Consider the following 26,152-nt stretch of genomic DNA (forward strand, 5'->3'; position numbering starts at 1 on the left):
TATGTGAATATATTATATCCCAGTAAACGGCAAGTTACACATAACGTACTGTTGTAATTTTACCCTCAAAAATATAACTGTAATATAACACTATTATATTAAAATTGTATTGTTGAATGAAAAATTACAACTAACATAAACGTTACTTGTTGCTTACAATGTAACTTGGTGCTTGTTAGGATCAGTTCTGTAGGTGAAGTTCATAACAGTTATAGTTTTTATAATTAATTATTTCTATTTTCATAGGATATTACACTTCATTCTACTTTGGAAAGTAAAGAGAGAATCTTAAAGAGAAAACAAAAATATTACTATATTTTTTAGAATCGAACATAGATGTTGAAATTTACCTAGCCACAGACGTTTCGCAATATCCGGGGGAAATATAAGATGTAGGAGACTGACATTCTTTTCTCTTTCCGCATCGACTGCCAGGTTAGCTTCTTCTATAGAACTTTTCAATTTATCCATACGTCTTCTTAAGCCATCCTGAAAGAAGATTACACCATTGTATTTTATGCGGATGCGATAGTACAGAACATCGATCAGTTTCAATTATATTAAATGCAACGAGTTGTATTCTACCGCAATGAAACAATAACAACCGTTGATGACACAAAATAAATACGACTCAAGTTTTGTTAAATAATACGGGCGCTCTCGACTTGTGGTCACATAAAACCGACCGTGAATTCACTCACCTGTGCCCTAGCTTGTTCACCAACGAGTATAACGTCCCTTGTAGCGTCGTGAAGTGGGATATCAGAAATGAAGAGTCCTCGACCCGTTAAGCCCTCCAAACCGTTCAAAAACGGTGAGCTTACGAATAAAATCGAGTCTGACTCTGGACAGTGTACCATCTGACCCTTCATTTCCAAACCCTGTAACAAAATAGAGTTACTTTTTTTTAATTTATCTTATTAGATTACACGTACGTATTCGAACAAAATTAAATAATCCACTTTACGTGCAAGAATCGTGAAATTAAGCGATTTCCTTGCGTAGTCTGCTTTTATTTGTATGTTTGTGTAGTATAACGATCGAGTTCGCAAGTAAGCAGATCATCTTATCTTACGTTAGCAATCATGTCATGAATATACCTCCGCAGGATATTTATCGACGTCGTGCGGTCTCTGGAGGGTCAGAATAAACGGTGTATTCGCTCGCTTTAGGATCTCGTGAAAGGTCAGAGTGACTCCGTGGGGTCGTGTGAAGACGAAATACGTCGATATCCCCCTGCCGAGCCGGTTCAAGTGGTGTCCAAAAATCTTCATAAAGCCGACTCCGAGTTGCACGAGCTCCAACTGACGATCGACGACGAAGTGCCATGGGAACGCTTTGCAAAAGCTCGCTACCCCCATACGAAGGTCCGTTGCTGCGGTGGAGAGTGGACGGAAAGTGGATGACACTACGTCGCAGTCGTCGTCTACGCCCAACTGTTCGCTGTAACGCTCTGGAGTAATCCGATATCTGCAATATTCGAGGAATAGGTGTTGCGGGTGTTGTCCTTTCTGCCACGCAGAAGAAATATCTATTCAATAAGGGATCGACATCGATCGCGCTTTTTCCGCGTACATCCGAAGCAATATGCGCGTTAGAAGCGTCATTTCAACGATATCACAGAACATTTCGCATATAAATACCAGGATTGAGCTTATACTTCAACTTCTACACTTATATGTAGATATGTGTGGGAAAAGTCAACACTTGTTATGATGATTTAAAACAACCAGAGGCAATTACTGCCGTTCCTGATGCTACATCGCGCAGATAAATGTAACCAGCACGATGGAACGTTTAATTAAACTTGGAAATGTAAGCGATGTGCGGTGACAATGTTTTGCACGTCATTTACATGTTCACGAGTTGATCTCATCCTTTCAGAATTAACGTGAGACTCGGCAGTACCGCACCTATCATCAAATATTTGCCACGAGAATCAATATTTGTTCAAACGAAAGGTTTGTATTCTCACGTGCTCTGCCTTCGCCTATCTGCACGAATTACATTCTACTCACGTGACATTTCACTCCACGCGATTCGGTGAGCAAATATTATATACAACACGCAAAGGCATAGAACGATATAATAACATTCAATAAAAACATTTGATATATAATGACATTCGATAAAAAGATTCATATATTTTCTTTTTTTTTTCAGGTGACCACAGTTTTGTAGTAACCGATATGAATGAATACATTTTATGATTGAATCGAAATTCTACGTAAACACCTGAATTATTTGCGTAAATGATGAATGATATACAAATAAATGCGTATAAATTGTTTGCGTAAGGAATGATATTTGCGATATTGCGAAAGTCACTCGATAGCGGTTATTAGAGTTTATGTCACGGCGTATTCAACAACTCTGAAATTTCATCATATATGTCTGTCTCTGCAATCACCATTTATATTCATTTTATACAAGGATCTAATCACAGCTGAATTAAAAAATTTTAGCGAATATTGAAAAGGCCATAATCATGTAGTGTAGTTGATGTGTGTGTTGTGCCACCAATTTTCGCCGTATTTCTCCAAATCATATTTCCAGCGTTTGTGTCGCTTTGATTTCATATTTTTCGTTTCCCTCTCTTTTTCTTGCTCTGTTTTTACCGTTTTACGGGTAGTCGTCGAATCAGAATTGTGTCGCTTTAAAGTGAGGTAACGTGGACCTTTGTATTCGTTGCCGCGAAAAGCTCGCTCGGGCGTGACGTTTGATAACAACATTTGTATTCTTCACTAAACACAAAGATAGTCTAGAAAATTTCCTTCATTTTTATGTTTCGATAGCATCCTTATCTAACAATAAACTTACCGGTTTTAAAATCAGGCTGAAAAGAAACGGAAATTAAAATCTGTGGATGAAACTTAAGATCCCCGACGAAAACAAGATGGTACATAAGGAAAAAAGATCGAGCTTGTCGGTCATAAAATGAAGTAAAACCCCAGACAACAAAAAGTGTCTAAAATCGGATCATAAAACGCTTTTTGCATCTAAAGGACGATTTAAAGACGTCTTATTTTGGGAGACTTCATATATTCATAAAAACATTTACCTAAAAAATTTTGTGTTGTAAGGATCAGGCAGTATATATACGTCGGCTTTGTCGCTATAAAACTGCCTGGCTATGCCCTTCAAACTGCCCACCAGGAGATAGGCGATAGAAGGATGGTCGGTGGTAAAGTGTAGCTCCAGCGCTTCCGGTGTGGCGATACACACAAATTCCGCCTCGGTATCCGATCCCGACTGATGCTGGACAACGTCGTTTACGCCATCCAGTGTGGTCAAGAAAGCGGTCAGATCGTTTCCAAGGCAACGAAAGGCCCGCTCTAAGAGACCCACGCAAGCCCATGCGATCAGCTCCTGTCCGAGATGATCGAAAAACGCGTTCACGTCGATGTCTGCAAAAGTTCCGTAAACATGAATTCGCCTTGAGGGAATTTCGTCGAGTCACTCAAGAACCGTTTATTTCTTTTTTGGTGATATTCAAGAAACTAAGTTTTGTAAACTGTACATAAAATATACAGTGGCACGTCGTCTTAAAGTATATAAAGCAAAATCCTTACACAAAAAAGTAGATTTACCGCAGATACTTTATTTATTTAAGAAAAAACTCTATATATATTTATCTTGGGGTAGCAAGCGTATCTTCTAAAGATTCTTTTTTTACTTTTTGCGGAATTATAGATGGTTTATCTCTTTCATACTTTTATATTGAAAATTTCTATGAACATATTTCTATTTAACATGACGTTGAATACTAAAATCGGTGCATTTGAGAATTGCAAGCGAATTTCGCGGGATCGATAATACATGCCGCGTTTCAACTCTGTTAAGCTTGGTATGTTCGGGTCCTTGCAAATCCGGAAATAGATGCGGTGAGCAAGGGCTGCTTTAACGATCCCGTGGGTATTATTTCACATCAAATGTCGTTACGAAAACATGATAATTATAATAACGGTCCATGTGATGTGATATACTCCTGGGTAATTATTCGAATTATACGCAGGACAGTTTTTATGATATTCTGTCATATCATGTGATCCCAGAGAATCAGTGAAATCCGTTGATACTCGTTGATACCTTTTTTTAGCTGATTTTTGACGAATAAACGTCGACCTAATAATGTTCTCAAAGCTTCACGGTAATCGCGACATTAGCCGATAAACATAATAAATCACGCGATAAAATATTGCAAATGCCTGATCGCGATCAGACAACGATATAGGATAATATATTGTCCGGAAATGGAAATATTATCTATGATTTATGTGTATATTTACGCTGCGATTAACCCGGAAGTGCGGATAAAGAAATTTTCGGTTAGAATTTTCTAGGTCACGGCGATACGCGAGGGAAATAAGCGACAGTCTGTCTACGTTATTCCCATATGAATTCGCTGAATGCTTTCTTTTTCTTTACGTGACATCATAAATTCTGGCAGTAAACAGTTTTACTGTTCGACTTTGCGAGATGTCGGACGTATAGTTTGCTGTATAGAGACTCTTCGTAAGTCAATCTTACAAATGGCCTAATGCACTGTATATCTTTAGTGACAGCGGGAGTCTTAGAGTTTCTCTCGAGATTGCATTACGTTGGTACGAGAAGTATCTTCTATGCTCCGGTAACCACAGCAACAACCACTTCCTGTCGCCTATACGAAATGCGATGTGATCGCGTTGCTGGCGAAAGAACGTAAAGGGGTTCTGGGTCATGAGGGAGGAAATAGTATGTGGCTTATGCTGACGATTTGTCTCGCTGCGAGTTCTTATAAGCAAAAATACATGTTTTCTGCCTGCTTGACAAACGGCAGTGCGTATTTGTCAACGGCGATAAGCGTGGTTTATGCGCGCATCGCTCAACGTTGCTAATAGACCGCAGGCACGAAAAAATTTAATGGCCCGATAATTTTCTAGCGGCGTAAATATTGCGAAATGCGAAATAAATAGAGAAAACTGTAAATTCATTAACAATCTCGTTTATTAATCACATACTATATTAAATATTCTCAGAGCTATTCTTGTTTATGCTCACGTGTGCAATGTACTGAATCGCATTAATTGCATTAAAATACGCAGCCTGCGCTTTTATCAGTGAACTTCGATATTCAAGGGCTGGCGTAATTGTTAACGCGGGGGAAAGAGATTCCACCAGGATGGCAATTTCTTTACGGTGTACGCCTTTATGGTGTACGCGCGCGCCTAGAAAAAAAAAGAGACCGCAGGGCGATTTTGTTTGAACTTGAAAGTACCGCGCGCTACGCTACCCTTGTCCTTTTTTTTTCATGGATTACATGCTTGAATACGGAGATCACCTCGACCGAGAATACATATATGTTGCTATCGTCGTCAAAGGAGCGTCTTGACGCAGGAGATAAGTTGGCGATATATTTAACAGGAAACCGGCACAGTGCGTTACACGTTTTATGGCGGGTAAACAGGCATTTCACATAATCGCTCACAGTGTGCTCACAGCACGGTGCAGCATTCTCTAATGTGGTTACGTAACATCACGCGTCGGGTTTATTGCATTAGGGCACCGTAATTCTAAGTTACGAGCGCTAAATTTCGTCCGCGAGATACGTTTTACGTTACCAGACTATTAGTCACAAAGGGCACATTACTCGAACGACGACCGTTGTCTTCGGCAAACGGACGCGGCCAGGGGTGCCCCATTCATAAGTTCCGATGAGGAAGTCAGATCCGAATACATTGCATGCGCATATCGATTGTTCATGATGATTAATAGGACGTTTCTGAAGCATACTCTACTGTAACTACAGTACTCGACAACCGAACGTAAATTGGGTTAATATGCGCTCAAAGATGAAGGATTATGGAAAACCATCTGACAATAACGTCCCTGTCAAGCAGCATTACCCTTAAGCCTCTTTGATAATCGAGATCTATGATTGTCTGTTAACGAATTTAAAGTGTGTGCTACCATATAGCATTGACCCTCTTGCGTACAATTAAATTATTAATGAATTGTTGAAGAGCTTTTCAAGCGATAATTTCGAACAGTTAAAAACTTTTTCCTCTACGTACAGTGAATGCAAAAAGTAAATCTCCCTTATAAAGGAGATTTTATAAAAAAGTTTTATTTGTGGAAAATAAATATTAATTAACGATTTATTAATAAAAAGTATGTTCCGTCCTAACATAAATAAAGAACTTCACGATAATAACCATATTTAGAAGCTAAATTTTTCGACTGTACAAATATTTTCTGTGCATTCAAATAATAAAATTGTCGCTTATTATAGATAATACATTCTAATTATTACAACTTTGTAGATGAAATTTTGTAAATCTAGTTTATTCTTTGTTAATATATTGTTGATTAATGTTTCCTTCAAAAAAAGATTTTTTTAATATCTCTCCTGTACGAATACTTTTGCACTTATTGTATTACATTACGAATAAAAAGGACATATTTAGATCACACGCATCGATAAAAAAATAATTCATTAATGCGTATTAAAAATGGAAAACAATTATATGTGTAGCGTGTATATGTCACAGACAAAATATATGCACTTTATTAATCAACGTATACTATATGTATATATGTAGGAGAGAGTGGTCTAAATCGGATCTATTTGCAGTTTTTGCTCTCTATAAGACGTAAATAAAGTCCGATCGTAAAATCGAAGATGCCATTGGAAAGATCATTTAATTCCTTTTATTTTTATTTGAGACCATTTTGACGTATTTCTCACCTATGTTGAACTATAATGAAAAATGTACAAACGCTTTTTCCGGTCCGATTTGGAACTATTGGTTTTACTCCAAATCGGATCATCCCCTGGTTCAAATCGAACATTCCTATTTTTATGGACTTTTAGGTAGAATTTTAAAATATTTTAATATATTTTTGTCAGTATTGAGTAAAAACGATTTGACAGTCAAAGATAAAAATTTTATTCAGAAAAGAAAGTTACTGACAGTTTATATTATTAGAATTGAAATCAATAAAACTCAATTAATCTGCGTCTGATGACTCATGATATTTTACTGATTTAATTCCTTGGACCAGATCTGGTCGGCCGATCATCAGTACTACAACCAGGACTATATTATTTACTGTCTGATTTGGACACGGGTCCTTTCGAACTTTGGAACAAATTTTACAATAAACCGCAAAAGTGATCACAAAATGCTTGATATTTTTGAATTCTACACTCTTTAATTATTTTAAATCAATTATCTTTCAAATTTTTAACACCTTTTAAATAATGATTTACAAGGATTCCTTTTTTAAAAAAATTTTCACACAATAGCTGAAAATACATATTTGTGCCTATTCTATGAATATTATGACAGAGAACTATCAAACTGCTGTCACATGTTCGGTGTCTTACAAGGACTTTACATTATAAATAGTATGCAAATTTGCTTAACTGTGTTCACTTAAATTAAAAAGATCCTACTTGGAACACGCTCCGATTTAGACCACTTTCCCCTACTAATTTCAAATTTAATAAGTAAATATATTCATAAGCAATAAAATTTAAACTTTTGTTAGTAAATGTTTTCTGCCAGATTCGTTTGTTTTAGACAAAAATCAAATAAATATAATTTCATTGATTTTTTAGCTAACATGACTGAACTGAATAATTACTTGCATTTACATTGTCGGAAAGTTTCTATTAAATTTAATGCACTTTACATGTTCCAAACGGTTTATTGAAATTTATATGTTAATTTAACACACAAGATGAATATGGTATGTTAGAAAGGAACACAAATATTATTTGAGACAAACTACGGAAGCATATTTTTTTCAGTAAAATTAACATTTATATGTTAAATTAACATATATTTATTTATTCATGTACGTTTTAAAACATATTTTAATATAAAATACATATTATATTTATGTTATTTGTTAACTTATTCATAAATTGTTTTATTTTGATACTAAGAAATGTTAAATATATATTTAACATAAACTATTCAGGTAACATAATTACATTATATTTAATTAAATATGTTAAGTAATATATTAAATTAAATATGTTAAATAATAATATATTAAATTAAATATGTTAAATTGAATATGTACATACATAAAATTTGCAAAGACATTTGAAAAGTCTGTTATACCATATCACTGGTTACGATTGCCAGCGACAAAGTAATATTCTGAGAGGTAACTGTGACTTTCTGAAGAGACTTTAATAACTTTACTTCTTTCCATAGAGTGGCTTGCTAGTTTCAATTAGTATTCTGAAATATGCTTGTTCCGCGTGTGCACTACGCGTTCGTGGTTTCAACGTTCAAGATTGATTGCAAATAAACTCAACGTAGTTTGCAAAGTTTTCAAAGACACCGTGAATTTCAGATACTTACACGTGCATATTATACAAAATTAATTGTCTTTAATAAGCATGTTTATAATTAATTATTAGAAGTGCAGGAGAATATACTATCTAGAAATGATTAACGATAGGAAAATTTCTAATTATATATATACTGTGTTATTAACAAAGTGAAAACATAAACTAATAATAATAATAATAATAATAAATAATATTACGCTCCTCAATGTTATTCTACATTATATTTCAATGAAATTGATCTTACATTTCTATTCCGCTATTGAATTAATTCTTCTATACTTTCTTCTCATCTCTCTTTACAAATTACATTAAAGATTTTACGATTTTACACGCTATAGTTTATTATGTTATTGAAAAATAAAAACGTAAATTAATAATAATTGTAATAATAATGTAGTAATAATAAGTATAAATATAATATAGTAATAATACAGTAATAATATAGTAATAATAAATATAAATATAATAATAATAAATTACGATGTTACACACACACGTTATAATTTACTGTAGTATATTATTATTACGAGTTTAAGTTGTTACTTTGTTAATAACGTAGTAAATTAAACGTAATAATAAACTGTAATAATAATAATAATAAACACTACAATTTACTGTAGTAATAAACACATTTATATACAGCTTACTGTGTGTATGAATTATTATTATTATTATTATTAATTTATATTATTAATAACGCAGTAAACTGTAATGTGCAAGATCGTAAAATCTTCAATACTTGTAACGATGAGGAGGATAACAGAAGTATTGATTAAATCGCAGAACAGAAATGTAAAACCGGTACACATGCAATTGTATACAATGTATAATAACATTAAGAAACATAATGAGACATTATTATTCGAAGTCAGATCTATAATTCATAGAACGAACTTTTATTTCCGACAAGGAAATCGAGGAATAAGCTAAAGCGGAATATAATTTTTCGTTTCTCCTTGCCATTACTTTTCTATATACAATCGATGAAATATTCAGTCTTGCCTCGCGCGTCTCTCGTTCCATTTCCGAAGACTCGGCAGTCTCAACTGAATTCTCCAGCCTACGGGTGGTCCATTTATAATATAAGATTATCCTTACGGGACTATGAAGTGACAAGAAAGACAAATTCGAAAAGAACTGACATATTTCTTGAATCTTGATGCAGAAGGAAAAAGCATTTTGCTTTGTCGTGGCGTGTAAGGTTGAATCAATAAGGCGCTGTTGGCGTGCATAAGATAAAACCCGCGATATAACGGCGGATCGCATCTTGGGCATGATTTTCTGAGACTGGGTTCATCTAGTTCATTAATCTTTCGGAGTAGGTATTACCTATCCGGAGGTTCCTTCGTTAACATCAGGAAACGTTCACACATAGTCACCTATTTATGTACTGTATCTACCTCGCAATAGCGTCGTCGTTAAAATCATATCGAATCGTGTGATTGAAATATCGGTAAAGGTATTTCAGCACCTAATAGTTTCTAATCTCTGATAGTAAATATCGGAATTCCGATATATGAATTTATAAAGCACGATTAAGCTATATGAAAACGAATAAGTAAAGATAAAAATTTTTTAACATCATAACGCATCATTTGCACAAACAAGCGTAAAACAATCTAAAAACGATTATTTTTTTATTTATTCGTAAGATGTCTGCACATTTAAAGTTTTAAAAGAGTTTGGCGTTAACTGTGTTACTTTCCAAAAATAATATTATCGTTAGTTTTCTTTACACAAATTATCCTCGTCGCTGCATTTCGAACTGAAATACAAAACTGCATGTAGCAGACAGAGTTAAAACGCAGGATGAAATTAAAATATTATCATACGACGCCAGATTGCGCGTCGCTATGCAGTTGCTAGGGAAAGTAGAACGCGTAACTAAGGATCCGGGACGAACACATTTAGTAAAGCTGGAATAATTTGAATGTGAAGAAGGATGACTGCCTCGCCCCGAGCTTTATTTGTAACGACAGCAACGTTCACGGCCCACATATTTTAACTTCTATTACAAGTGTGCATGAAAAATGACATCTTTTTTTTTATCATTTTATAGACATTTCGTAATTTTTATATTGAATTCCGTCGTTTGTAGGTAACTTTGTTTAATTATCGATGCGTCAAAATTTTTTCTTTATTGAAAAAATCCATTACTTCTTTCGACAGGAATAAAAGTCGGATTGAGAAAAAAGATATATTGCATCAATTACTTAATTGATGGATAGCATTGTTACTGTCTTGGTTACTGGATATTTCATTTGAAACGTGGTAAATATCGATTGGATCTTTCGCACTAGTTTTTCTGTATTCATTCAATTAAAAACTCGGTCAAGCCTGTATTAACGGATTCTCGCGTTATCAGCTGCCCAGTAAAACCGAAGCGAACAATGGTACTTAAGATATAATTGTGAAATATGCAAGAGATACAAAACATAAAAGTAACCGTTTGTCGTTGACAGAAAATAATTCCAAATTAACTTCTACTTGTTTGAACAGAGCAATTAAAAATTGATTAATATATTCGGAAAAAAAACATCGGAATTAATATTCTACAGAAGACTTCATAAAATTTTATATCCTTCTTTTATTACAGGTTTTTCAACCGTGTAAAGATAATTAGTCAACATTCCTACCTTATTATAAATTATATTTAAAAAGATTTATTTATGTAATAAAAAATGCTTCACATAATATTTATATAAATAAGTTTTTAAAAATATAATTTACATTATTTATAATGTAAAATAAAGCGAGAGTGCTGAATATTATTACTTTTGGAAACGAATAAGAAAAGAAAGATATCGTAAAATTTTTATTTTAAGAGTTACGTGTCTTTCATATAATTTTTCTTGATTCTAAAAATATCGACATAATTTTGGAATTAATATCCTGAGCTTTTTCTCAAGTAAATAATGTGACGTGATAAGTTTCCTTAATTGATTGTGATAGATTTATGATAATCGTCTCAACGTATAAAACTGGATTTAAACTAATTGTAAGCGGGCGAACGCAAACACAAACACGAATGGACAAATTGCTTTAATGAGCGCGAGCGGTGCCCCGCGGCGGCAAGTTGTTTGTTCTTAAAACTCTTTCCGTTACGAAGTAATTAATAAATAATAGTTTACTATATCGTGGAAACGAATAAATGCAGTAAATGTGATTTTAAGATTTATTTAACGTTATAATATGAAATAATCTTCTTTGGTGTATATATAACAGACGTCTAATTAGTTTTTTATTATTACTTAATTATAAAAATTATGTTATCTTACCACAATCGTAATTTAGTGTCTCGTAAATGTCTTCCAGTAAATTATAGTTTTCCTCCTCTTCAACGTTACTTAAAAGTTTTTCTCTGAAAAATGAAACAATATATGATTTATTATTAAAAATCATACGTATTTAATCTTAATGTAGAAAGAAATTTACAAAAATACATTAATATTAATTATTAACAATAAAACTTGATTTAGATTTCTATAATGTGTTACATTTATTACATTAGTTTTTACAAATGCAGAATTTTTATAAAAATTTACATTAATTAGTACATTAAATAAATAGAAAAATTTAAATTAATAAGATGTTAATGAATAGAACCACTTTTGTGTGCTTGCATATCAGTATATATTCTCTCTTTCTCTCTCTCTCTCTCTCTCTCTCCTTTGTCTAATTAAATTTTAATTAAATGAATTATATGCGATGTAACTTTTTCTTTACTTTGATTTTAAACTACAAATGTTACTATACTAAATTAAATTCTTTCTAATTATATTACACAGATTTTCTTATTTAATATAATTATAATCATTAGATTTCTTTGACAATTTCATATAAAATATAATAAATATTATATTATATTTTATATTTTGGACAATAAAGATGTTACGTAGAGGTACGACTGTGTTTATTAGTATATGCAAAAAGTTTTCGAGTTTAATAAATTAAATGACCAACAATGTGAAACAGTTAATTTACAATATTAAAAATTGTTTCATGATAATATTTCATTCAATTTCTTTTACTTTTCCACCGACTATCTGCATAATATGCATAATAGAGAAAATATTTTTAATGAATGTACTTACAAAGACGATGTTGTGGACGTTGGAAGAGGTATTTCATGTTTATTTAATAGAGCTTCTAGTGCCACAGCCACCACTTCGTTCTACAATACAAATTAAGGTTTCAAAAATAATTACGAAAGGGCAAAATTAATCATTGAATTAAAATTAATTATTTCTCATTACGGTATTTTATGTCCAGTTAATTTTTATCAAAAACTAATAAAATATCTGAAATAATTAACATATTTGTAATGTAGATTCTTGACAAAATAGTGACATTTTATAAATAATATACAAAATTTTATTGAAAGAGATGTGATAAAATCTAATATTTAGCTCCGCTTGTTTGTTATAAAATCAAAACTATTTAGAACATATTACATTTAACAATATTTCAATGCAATATGTTCTACGCGTGGACACATGCTGCAAAAAAATTCATTCATGCAGAATACATAATTCAGTGCTGTATACTGTGGTAGTAATTTTGAAGTTTTATCGAATAACTTCGGTGGAGTTTGTACAAAGGTCTTTCTTTATAAAACGCATTTGAAAGATTAATATTCTCATGCACACAGGTCATGCATCAATGTAGCGAGACTAAATTATATGAAGTCCGATTTAACGACGTTACACGAGTGCGTGTGATTCGACATTCGTTGTGTAGCAATAATCCGATAGTTATTATGCGATGCCTACATTTTCGCTGTAAATTACGGCCTGTGTTTTACACCGAGAATTATGGCACCATTCGAAACGCTCGTATGGGCAATTCTTCTCAAGAGAATAGTGCTCGGGGCACTCATATGGGACATTACTTCAACCACATGACCTTCATTGCATAACGTTGTTAGAGGCAGAGTTATTCTCTAACTTAGTTCTCGTACGGATTCACACTAAATTACGATTAATATCATGTTAAATGGCAATTAATAGTGGCTAACTATTGTAGATGTATCCTAACTATTACACCTGGAAATTATGCGAAATAGGAAAATCATAGATTGTGGCTCCTATAAGGCTGTTTCAATATTTAACAAAGTTATATTACATATTGAGTACTGAAAGCTTTCATTTACTCCGTAATACTTTAGTATAACTACAATATAACGAATGATAAATTGCATAAGGTAAGATACGATATTTACAATATTCTTCGAGCTGTTTACTTATTATAATTATAATTAAATGCATTATATTTTTTAATCGTGTAACAAAACTCTTTTAGAATATCAGCAGAGATTGATAAATTGCTGAAAACTTTTGTATCTCTGGAAAACTGAGAATTTTACGTATCATCATATCATCTCTCTGTATTTATAAATGATACTATGAAACTTGATGTTGGTAAAAAGAAAGGGAGGTCTCTTTCATTTGAATATTCTGTTTCACGTATTCATTCGATACAATAACAATTTGTCAAAATGATATCTGACAAATGGCATTATCCACTAACATTGACAGATGATATCCATTTATATTGGCACATTACGAGAAATGGCATCTAAAGTAATCAATAACTTACGCAAGTAAAATCAATTTTGTTCAACAATTTTGTTGGATATACCGATATATTTACTAATTTGCAAAATTAAATATATGAAATATGTGTAACAGGATAAAATTTTCAAACTCTGAATAAAGCGATTATTAATGCAAATTGCTTATGACCCAAGATTATCATAACAAAAAAGTTTTGATGTAATCTATTAGAGCGTACAATTTTAATATAATCTATTACAGCATACAGTTAAGTCCTAAATGTTAGTTTAGCGGAACATGAATTATGTATAATACCAACGCTCATTAATAATTGATTATAATCTACATTGGGAATTAGATCAGGGATGATCTTGCGGAAAATCAGGATATAATAGGCTAATCTTCGTTGCGTATTATTAACATTTCTTGTTGTGCGTCATGAGAATTATAATAATACAAATTAAACATACTAGTACACAAAGAATAGGAGATTAGGATAATTACGTTATATTATTTTAGATGTTAACATATAGCGAACTATGTATTGTGGCGCTGTCGATTCCAAGCTCATTGTTTCCAGCCACGTTGAATTCACCGCATCTTAATTTTCAACTCGTCTCTGATGATAATGTAATACAAACGAACTGCTATAATGAAATTATGTACACAAAAAGGAGGAAAATAGGTGGTCTAATTAGTACTTCGCGTATAAGTAGTTAAATTACTTTCCAACTTTTCAGAGACAGTTGCCCTCTTAATAGAGAAAATATAAAATTTTATGAGTTATTACCCCGTACGATTAATATATCAAAAGACTAAGTCAAAGAATATATAATGGGACATTTGAATTCGATTATATATCAATTGACCTATTTGTATTGAAGCATGATTGCACAAGATAGCGTTTTCAAAAATATTTCTTCCCCCAAAAGCATTTACGGAAACTGTAAAAACATTTCGTAAATATATTTTTTATAGAAGACAAAAGAGAAAAATACAATAAAAATTTGGCAGTGCAAAATGTTGTTCAACTAACGCCTCAATAGTCACATTCCAATTGGAGCCAAAATCAATAGGAAGTCGCTCTAGAATGGCCGTGGAAGGTCATTCAAACTGTTTGTAGGAGGACAGTCATGCGAATTGACGTGTTTGTCAGTTTACGCAGTCGTAGGAAATATTAGGTTGGTTTATTATTAAAAATCACATCATCGCCAAATAATTTTGAACAATTTCTATTTGAAACTCAGTTGTATTCATTACTTTTGCAGTAAAATGATTAATGATTATTAATATTTTATATAATTACTTTCCCATGTAAAAAATATTTATCATATTATTTTATACTTTGTTATAATATGATTATCACAAAAAGAAAAGAAATTAAAAATAAATAATTTTTAATTATGACATCTCTGAATAATTATGTTATAATTGTATCCAGTGCTGAAAGAACTGCAGTATCATTGCTGGATGTCCTGAGTTAATATTTTTGTAGCACGGAAAGTCGGCCACCTATTATACCACGCTAGCTTCGAGAAATCAAAGTAAGTGCTTTGCAAGAGGTACTTAAGTGACTTAATACGTAGAGATCCCTTTTTATTTTTGCATTTCAAGTACTTTACAGTACTTATTACAGTACGCGATAGCGGCCGCAACGAGATTCTCATGCGAGATTCTACCTCTCTAGCACTAGTACAGCCAATATTTCTATTTTGTCGAGCACTTTCGCATGCTGGAAATATTCATAAAGATTTGTCGCATGAAAGAGAAAGGTAATAAATGATAGAAAACAAATTACTGACGGAGCGATATGTAAAAGCATATGTATCCGTGCGATGAAACAATACAAAGCCTTGAATTATAATGTCTAATTTATTTTATTTCTCATAAACGATTGTCTAATGTTTTTGCCGCGGGAAATATTGTAAATCGTAATATTAATTGCTTCATAAAGGGATAAATTATGCTTTATGCACTTGTTCACTTTTGACAAGGCGATATAAATTACGATGTCATGCACATATGTTTGCCACAACTATACGCACGCAAACTTCACAATTCTTCGGTAAAACGTCCGTATATATATATATATATATATAAATGTGTGTGTTTCAAGCGGAAATATTTCTTCGCGTTTAGAAAGTTCACAATCTACGCTTTAAGCAACTTCTGGCAAAATCACATTGATGTTGAAACTGCGGACATTTTGCTGCAGGCATATACGGTTGCACTTTCGTCACGATGCGTATCGACGCAATTCCACAAGTAGGAGGAAAACTTGATTTCCATCAATTTAACTAAGTAACGAAGTTTCTGTCGCGTCCATCCAATTCATCGAGTGAAATGGATGCCGGGTCGAACCGGTTGCCCGTCACCATAAAGCTTGTCTCTACCGACGTGTCATTCACGGTAACAATGATTAGTCGCGAGCGTTCCCTGAAATTCACGATACGAATGCAACGTATTTTTACAATTTTGTTTTTGCGTATTCATGCGGCGGGATATTGCCACGGGTTAAAGCAGAGTATATCAACCGAGAAGAACAATCCACCATATTGTCCCACTGTAATCTGCGAAATGTTAAACCATGTAATAGATACGGACCGTCTGTTGAATGGCATAGTTTAATTACTTTTGGCGGGGCGTACTGAATGTTCGTGCTACTGCAGATTGCTCGAATAACCTAGTTGTATTTGCCGTTAGCTAAGCTCATTTGTATAATATTATAGAGAAATAATCTTAATGTTACACCTTAACGTTCTTGTCGGTCATAATCCTAATTATTTAAAGAAATGTATCATATCTCTATGTATAAGTATGATATTCTTTTTCCTTTTCTATTCTAAAAATAAGCGCAGAATACTTTGTTATATTCGTTATATCATTAAATATTTTTCTTTGCGAAAGATAGTCTCTTGTTGTGAGGAACCCCAGCTCCTCGTAAAGCACTCTAGTTTGTTACTACAAAGCGCAAAGGGATGCTATATAGAGAAAATAGAATGACGAGAAAAAGGATTAATCTCGTGCACGTTCCTGACGTAAAACGTACCTAACGTTTCTTTAATGAAGACCCGACAGCTTGATAAAAACGAGTGCCACGTGGTTAAACTAAGATACACTGAATAGCTTTCCGTTTTGCGGAAATGACCGCGTAGTCTTATGAAGCTCGTGTTTTTAAACTCGAACGATGCGCGATATTTTTAGCAGCCGTTTTCAGCAAGAAAGGAATTCTTGAACACAATGTGCTGAACTAGTATATTTGAGAGTCGAAGGAAATACTGCAGACAGAGCAGACAATGCAGAGAATACACACATTTGTGAAATGATGAACAAAATTTTATTCTCTACAACATGCCAAAAAATTGCTGAAGAGGAACAATTGCATCAAAAGGATAGATGCAAGTTGGTAAACAAAATTACGACTCTTTGTTATAGTGCTTTACGAGGTACCGCGTCATTATAATACTAAGAGATGCGACGTCGAACATTATATTTTGCTAGTTTATCTATTCCATCTGACTTCTGGCCAACTTTGGGAAATGTTATAAGATTACGGTATTTCTCTGTTGCTTCTTGGCGCATGTTTTCCTCACGTCAAGCGAAATATCATATGCAACCCTCCAGAGATATGAAACTGTAATATCTGACTTTCGTATTTGTGTGCGTATCGAGTTAAACAGATACAACTTACATAGCGAACTTCTGAGTTTAATGAAACACTTCCTAAAGTACAAGAATAATCACAATAAGATAAATACAGAAGACATCAGACATAAAGAACCTGTATTGTAGTAATGAACAGTAGTCTTTGAATGGAGCGTTTTATTTACAAAAAGAAGAATCCTTTTCTTTGGAGATGCTGAGGAACCGTTTGTGTGTGTTAACATTGTTAAATATGTATGTAGATATATTAATATACTAACGTTAAATGTTCTATGAACTGTTTCCATTCCATGAAGCGCGCGCAAGCAAATAGAACTGCTGCAAATTCTATAAAAATAATGCAATAGATTTACTGTTTGCCCCCGTTGGGATTTTCAATATGAGGCAGACATTGCAACGATTTGATAAAAGTTGAATCTCTCCCTAGCGTAGCGCTTCAGTATTTATGTTCCGATAAAGATAAACACATGTGAGTCCGGCATATAAATTACTTAAAATATTCATCCGGTGTACAATAATGTTTACGTTCTCACTTTTTAACGGAGAAAATACAAACATATTTATTTCGTATGTGCAAAGTTTTGGTAAACTAGAAAATACAAGATTTCAGTTTTTTAAGCCTTAACTTAACAGATATGTTTATGAGAGAGAGAGAGAGAGAGAGAGAGAGAGAGAGAGAGAGAGAGAATGAAGAAGTTTTATTAAAATACATAATATAATATGACTCACATAAAAAATTAAATAAGAAAACATTACAAAGAACTATGAGCCAAATAAACAAATTTAATAAATAATTTACATTAACAACAAACGTTTCAATTCCTATTGAGTCATTATCAATGTTACATGTATAAATATCAGGTTTTATTAAATTTCCTACAAGAACATCTTTCTATAATTTTCAAGGTGCTACTGGAAATTTGATTGGATTTTACATTTCCACTTACGTTTATTTAAAATTATTCAAGAGAGAAAGAGATATACGGAAGAGTATCTACGACCATTTATCGATCTGGCATATTTCCCACCGTAATGGCCCCGAAAGCATCCAGAGCTAGTCCCTGGAAGAACTGCGCTTCTCGGAAGCATTCGTCCGTATACGAAGAACGTCGTGCAATGAGGATCATCTATCACACGAGTGGCCCGTCGTAAAAACGTATGGAGGGTAACACGCGTGTTATGCAAATCTATCAAATCGATCGCGGCATTTCCATAACATTGCGATAGCGTGGTAGACGGTAGCGTGGTGTACGGCGGAACTGCATTTACGACCCTTACGATTACCCAACGATGTTGGAAGTGCCGTTAGAAACGACGGGATGTATCGATCGCTCCTGAAGAGCGAATTTTACATTACAACGAACATGATTAAGTTCTGGTAAGCTGCAGTTCATTTAGAAAATGTTATCGTCATGAGTTATGTTTACAAACTTATATCAAATATATTATTAGGTGTACAAAAAAGTTCTGAGCTTTTTTTTGTAAAATTCAATCTTTATTCAAAAACAAACGAAAAAATATTAATCAGCGAAATATTCTCCGTTTGCATCAACGACCTTTTGCTATATTTCGGGTAGCTTGCGAATTCCTTGACGATAGACAAACGTATATTGTATCCAATGTAGGGAAGAATGGGGGAATTACAAACACGGGGTAAACACAAATGATATTATTGCAGCATATTAGAGTAGTGATAATTTCTTATTTCTCGTACCCAATAATAATCCGATATATGTTCATTGCCACACACAACACGTAAGTAGAAGGCTATTTAAGAAAAATATTACATGTTTTCTCGATATTTTTGCCGATATAAGCGAAAAAGTGGACTAACTGCTAATACCTGAGAAAAAAATTAAAGTCGCACTGTTAAATCTATAATCAAATTTAACTTAATGTGACATTATATAGTGTCAAATTGACACAATATAGTGTCAAACTTAATTATTGTTTTAGTAAAAAATAACGATATATTTAGTAGAAGCAGTGACGACTTACATTAGGTCAAATTTGACACAATAGATTGAACAGTGCGACAATTATTTATAAATTATAGAACCTTTATTCAAATATTTGGCTTTAAAACGCAATAATTAATATTCATATATCATTAAAATAATATGATAAATACAAATTACAATTTTAAATAAGAAACGAAATCCAACTGTCATTGTCCCTGCATACAGCGAGTAATTTCGAATCCCAAGGGCCTTGTTTTTTTGTTTAAAATTATTATAATTTATATTGATAATTATACAAATGTTAATTATTATAGTTTAAAACTAAGTAACTGAAGTATTTCTTTCAAATACAAATTTCTGCAACTGATAAATGGTAATAAGTTTTATTCAACTTTTCCTTTAGGTGGTCGCAGTTTTCTCATTCTCCTCTATATTAGTACCTAGTGATATTCAGAAGTATCACTGAATATCAGACACTAATTTCTCATAAGTGGACCGTATTATATTTCGTAATTCATAATAATACCTATGATTTCGCAGTGATTGTAGTAATATACTTGCACCACGTTACCCCGAATAATCTTCCGGAGATCGAAGCTTAAGCCACTGATTGAAAAATTGTACATTAATCTCTATTAAGTAATACCCGATAATTCCGACTAATGCCTCAAGCTTGCACGTGTAATTAAAATTTCCCAGCGCTTTATCTCAGTCCTCTTCCACGTGCATGCTAAATTTCAACTTGGTGTATGCGACAGGTAGTGGTACGCGTATGGACTTTCCTCTGTGCTTAAAGTTCTAAAGTGCTATGATACAACGTCAGTTATCGTAGCAATTACATTCATGCTTCTGTGAATTTATACGCAATATTTGCGTCGGATGTGCAACGGCTATTCGTAGGAAAGGGAAGGAAGTTCAGTGAAATATTAATATCACGCATCGGTTACGAGCGATATGATTCAACGTAGAAATATTGTGTTAAAAATATCCGCGCGCATCCGGCATTCGGGTGAAATTTAATAAAACGCAGGACATCACAAATCCGAATATATCCATTTCGCTTGTCATTCCCCGGGACGACGTTTATTAAATCGTAATTAATGTCTGCATCGATGATATTACGTTATTATTTTAGTAAATTTCCCGCGTGAGGTGAAACGCCGTTCAATCGACGCCCCGGTATCAACTCCCGATCTCTCGATTAACGCAAGCCGCATGATACCTACATCATAGTGCTTCTAACGCCGAACTGACGATCGAGGTACACCATTATTGGGTCAAGCACGATAAGTGAGTTACGTGCTACTGAAGTTTCTCGCGGACTGCAAACGGGTATTTCTCACGACACAGCTGGCATTTAAGAAGCCACCGTTAGAAATGGCTCGTTTAATACCGCCACTCACGGGATTAGGCGGGATAATCTATTTAATGCTCGTTTACGAGGAGCTCTTTTAGATGTACAAAGGAATTTCTCGATATTTCAATGTAAAAATTTCTTCGGCAAGCGGAGAAATAGTGGTTATACCGTACTTCTCCGGCGAAGTACCTCTTTTTCGTTGATTTCTTCATTGAACGGCATCGCATTTTTGCTCGTCTTACGTTCTTCTACGACGTTGAAAAAAAGAAAAAAGAATAATTGGCCTTGCGGAGATAGTCGAAAAGCAACTGCAGATACAATACCTTGATATCCCGCTCGTTAGATTAATTGCATATGGAATTTGCAATCCGCCTTTTTCACCATCGCGCTGCGTTGCGCGCAGGTATTGTGCTCGTAAAATTCAATTCCGATCCATTTTATAGTACTTTTTCCCTCTACACACACACACACACACACACACACACACACACACACACACACACACACACATAGATATATGTAGTTATTCGATACACCTACTTTTTTACGCGCTGTGTTAATTCCCCTCGTACTGATATAATGGTTCGTATATAGGATATATATGGATTTTATTTTTTAATGTTCGCGTCATGCCGAGCTGGTGAGAAGCCATCATAAAATATCGGCTCTTCGATGAAGAAACGCTCGCAATGACATCCATTATACTAGAAATATCTTGGAACGTCCTTGGAAAGATCTCTCCTTTCATTTGGAAAGATTAAAACGGAAGCTCATAGAAAGACATCGCATACTGCTAGGCTGCGTTTTACTGGGCTAATAACTCCTGACCCCTGCTCCGGATCTACAGCGTTTGTTCGCTTTAGAGTGCGTTTTCCATCGCACGATTCGTAACATTCGCTCCTCGTGGTTATTTATTCATACGCTTTAGTAAATAACCGCTTGCTATATCAGGCAATGTTTGAGATAAACGAAGGAATATTCGGCTGTGTGTACACGTTGCAAAGCAATCTCGTGTTCTCCACTCTCCTAGACTAATTGCTCTTGACCCTTTTAACTCGAAGCTGCGCGCCGAATACTCGTTTCTACGTCATTTCGAAATACGTGGCTTGTCGATTTTTTGAAAAAAAAAAAATCTGGGAAACATACAATTCCAAGGACTTACAATTACGGCGCAAACGAGAACGTTTAAAGATTTCTTCGGAACAACGAAATTATAAAAATTTTACGCGAACGTGCTTTTCACCGCGCCATCTCCGTATTACAAAATTTCAGCCTCATTTAGGAACGAAATCTGTACACGTTATTGATTTTCAGTAGTACCAGAATATCGCACAATTGCAAACGTTGAAATTGAAACTCCAACCATAACTACATTACAGCGAATTGGCAATCGGATTTTCAAATTGCAATTATAATTTTCAAATGGCCATATTTAATGGGTTACAGTGTACCCTGTTACGTCGAACTCAAAGAGAAGGATTTAATAGAATATCTAAACTATCACAGAAGAGAGATACGGAGACGTGCCGCCGTGCGCTGCATTGAAGACGAAAGTTTCAGTCATTGGAAATTTTCCGACGCACTTGTCAATTAGAAAGCGCGATATTAGAGACGTTTTATACAATATAGCGTCACATGAATTAAACGGAACTCGCGCTTCACGATCCATTGTCTCGCTTGAACTTCCATAAAAGTTCAATCAATAATGAAACCTCTGATTTCTTCCTTCGAATTTCCATCTCAGTAATATTTATCCAGGCGGTGCTAACCCAATATACGACGTTCCCAGAATTTCATTTATTCTAGACCTAGCATAAGATTTTCTCCAATTATATTTTATATAAGAGATAGCAATCAAAGAAAGGAGGAAGGCAAAAAAGTACTTCTCACTTTTATTGCGTTCATTTTAGTGCTCTCTTGCACTAGAAAAAAAGTTTGATTACACTAATTGGAATTTTGGTTGAAAATGGACAAATCAAATTTTTCTGATTGAATTTATTATAGGAATTCTAGTTGAAGTAACTGAATTCTGATTAAAATCTTCTGGTTTGTTCATTTTCAACCAGAAATTTTTTCTAGTACGGTTTTATCTATTTAAAACAAGAAAAGTAATTAATCATATTTGTTCAATAGTAGAGTTTGGAAAAACGAAGAATCCGTTTTTTCACGAAAAAGAGCCGTTTCTAGAAAGTTATAATATAACGATGTAATCAAACAAGTATTGTTTGAGACACATTCGATTTCATCCGTTAATATGAGCTTCGCGTCACGATCCATGCCTATTCTTGCGAGGAACTATTCATTTCCACTTCACTCGTCGTATATCGAATGCTGATAGTGGGCCATGTATATGGCTCAACACCTCTTGGATTTGCACGCGCCGATTATCACCCTAAGTGCCACGTTCTCGTCTTCCTTAATCTACTATCAATCGCCATTAACTCCCTGAAATATCAATGACATTTGCCAACTAGATACGATCATGCGAAGGGAATCGATCCAATGTAATTGAATAGCAGTGGAAAACACATCGAATTACTGCAATTTAATAATCAGAAGGCGGATACTATCTTGATGACGATACTTGTACGACCTAACCCAGCGGATGTATATTCTTTAAGATGTATCGGAAAAATATAATTTTTATCTCTTCGTGTAAAGAGAAAATATTTACCAACTGATATCGATTAGTTTTGTGTTAAGAAGTTGTTATTTATGACTATCGAAGATGGCTTTAACGAAAGCACTAAGGCTCTGTATCTGTAATAAACATCAATAACATGTTTCATATCTTCTCAAGTTGCTTATTGCGTAATTTATCATGTAAGTTCTAAAGCTATGAGAAAAGGAACGTGAAAGCATTATGAAAGAAGTACATATTAGCGGTAGAGACAAGACTTTCCATGCCAAGTTTAATGCAAAAAGCTTTAGTAAGAAGCTCTATACCTTCGCAAGACAAGGTTTGAAAACATTGGCCGTTCGCGTGAGTCGCTAACGTGGTTTGCTTCCGCGCGGAGGAGGAACTTGGAAACTCCCGCTTTCTCTAACAACGACGGCAGGAAACTTTTCGTTGGGATTTATTACATATTTCTGACCCAGTTCTCAATGAAAAACTGTCCCGATTCCCATGGTGATTTCTGTAGCCGCGAGCGCATTATCGTATGGAAAGTTTGGTAGTGGTTTCTATACAACTGGAAGAGAATGTGGGAGTTTGTGCAGTATTGTGAATAATAATTAAACAAAAACACATGTTATTACCAATGTATGTGACTCGGTAAAAGGGCAACAAAAGTAATTTTACTGGGCTATTAAGCAACGCGAATTATTAGAGTATATTATTTATGACTCGTATATAATTTATTTCGCGTTCTTTAGAACGCAACCAATTAAATTTTAAGACAAACATCAATTTATTCGTCCCATTTAGGACAAATTTAGATCGATATGATAAATATAAATTCGAGCATTCGACGCGTAAATTATTGCACGTCAAAACGACCCCAATTTGGCGTTTCGTTTATCACGATCGTCGCCGTCTTTTGAAAACGGAACTCGGTCGTACTTCAAATCCGCGGTTATACCGGGTTTAAAGCCGACAAGAGTAAAGAAGGAAATTCACAAACAGAGGCGAGTGTACATAGACGACAAAGTAGAATAAAACCTCGGGCGAACTGAACCAATTGCGTGTTACCGCCTGCACTGATCCGACTTGAACTCATTGAAAGAAAAGCCGTATAAGAGCCAACTGATCCTTCGCGCGTTAAAATTGTTTCTTACGCGGTATTTCTCCAGATCTCCATTTTCATCTAAAAGCTTGGAATAAGGCATGCAACATCTATTTGTACCTTTTACTACCACGTCAATGAGATATTAAGACGCTAAAAAGGTGCATGCTGAACAGTGATAAAGCACGCTGCGATGAGAGACGAAGTAAGGATAGTGGTATACGACAATAGCGAAAGCTGAAGGAATAAAATCATCGTTTATTTAATACCGAAGGGTTAGTCAAGAGGGTCACCGCGGCTCTTAGGTGCTTCAGATTAAGTGTCTGTGTGTTCTCAAGGTCGTCACCGTCTTCTCCTAAAAGCGACGATGTTATTTGAACCGATGATTGTCGCAGGACATCAATGTCCCGTTCGTCCTGCCGGATCCTCGTGATCCTGCGATGGTCCCCTTCCCTGCTGCTATCATCTCTGTTAGTTAGTTTGAAGCGTCTGCTAGAGAATGGACATGCCATTTTGCAAATTGGTCGCTCTATTGTAGTCCAAGGGATCACCCACAGATTATCAACGTGAGATGTGAACACGCGGTGTTAATTGATGAGGGACATGCCGCGCGCTCGTTGTATTTATCGACGATCAGCTGGTGGCTGTTTGAAGCTCTGTGTACCCTCTCACTGCACTCTCCAGCAAATTTTCTATAAACGTGATAGTCTTTTACGAGACCGTTCGAGACCTAAATGTCATATCGATATTCTAAGCAGCGCGCAAACACGTGAGACCGATCCGAAAAATCGTAATTAACATCGCCTTCGTCGTTGTCTTCCCGATCGTCGCCGTATCGGCGCTGATACCGATATCAATGATAACTGTCGAGGAGCCTGTCATCCTCGATCGCCTGATTATTTACCGCACGTTGTGGAGGGAAGCCACTCGTCATCGCAACGCGCTACTGGAGCACGTTTATCCGATGTTGTCTACGGCCAGCGTCGGGCCGGATGCGATGCACGCGATTGCATATTAACTAGCGTCGCCCTTTAAAATTTGCTTCGCCAAAATTTAGATCATTTTCTCTTCACCGTGATTTTGCTGAGCCGTTTTCGCTATGTAGTCTCTTATTTCTTACCCTTTATTTGCAATTCCGCTTCCTAGAGGCGCCGAAAGAGCGATCCAGTCGCGCGAGACAACCGTAATTCGCGCGCGGATGTACCCTGCCAGGGACGCGGTGGATCGTCAACGGGTACACGGATACATGGTGAACGACGTAACGGCTACATACGTTGCCGTGCCAGAGCGCGTAGCGCCATACTGCTCGCGGATTGACCGAGGCGCAACGAGCAACGCTCCGAGGCGGTGGAGAGGAGAGGAGAGCGACGAGAAAGGCACCCGAGCGAGGGTGAGTCGACGGCGTTAGGGGATGCGCGGAGGGTGGAGGCGCCACGATGGAGGGCACCGGAGACGCCTGCGCGTGTTTTCCAGCCTCCCTCTCAAACTATCACGCTTTCTGTCCTCTCTGCTCGCAGGTCGTAGAGAAGAAAACCTATATA

General features: G+C 35.0%; 1 protein-coding gene across 2 annotated transcripts in view; it reads right to left on the bottom strand.

Moving 5' to 3' along the window:
- Gycalpha99B (guanylate cyclase 1 soluble subunit alpha 2) overlaps positions 1-25,905 on the bottom strand; it is a 29,341-nt gene extending 3,436 nt beyond the window's left edge. For both annotated transcript variants that reach the window (XM_018452153.1, XM_018452164.1), the window contains exons 1-7: positions 24,881-25,905; positions 12,445-12,524; positions 11,629-11,711; positions 3,062-3,407; positions 1,101-1,470; positions 702-881; positions 351-489 (exon numbers count right to left, since the gene is read on the bottom strand). In XM_018452153.1, the coding sequence (XP_018307655.1) occupies positions 351-489; positions 702-881; positions 1,101-1,470; positions 3,062-3,407; positions 11,629-11,711; positions 12,445-12,524; positions 24,881-25,123 (1,441 nt within the window). In that variant the 5' untranslated portion in view covers positions 25,124-25,905. The remainder of the gene's footprint in view (positions 1-350; positions 490-701; positions 882-1,100; positions 1,471-3,061; positions 3,408-11,628; positions 11,712-12,444; positions 12,525-24,880) is intronic.
- Between the last annotated feature and the right edge of the window lie 247 nt (positions 25,906-26,152).

This window comes from Mycetomoellerius zeteki, unplaced genomic scaffold (assembly GCF_001594055.1).
Source record: "Mycetomoellerius zeteki isolate Tzet28-1 unplaced genomic scaffold, Tzet1.0 scaffold108, whole genome shotgun sequence".
Classification (NCBI taxonomy): Eukaryota; Metazoa; Arthropoda; class Insecta; order Hymenoptera; family Formicidae; genus Mycetomoellerius; species Mycetomoellerius zeteki.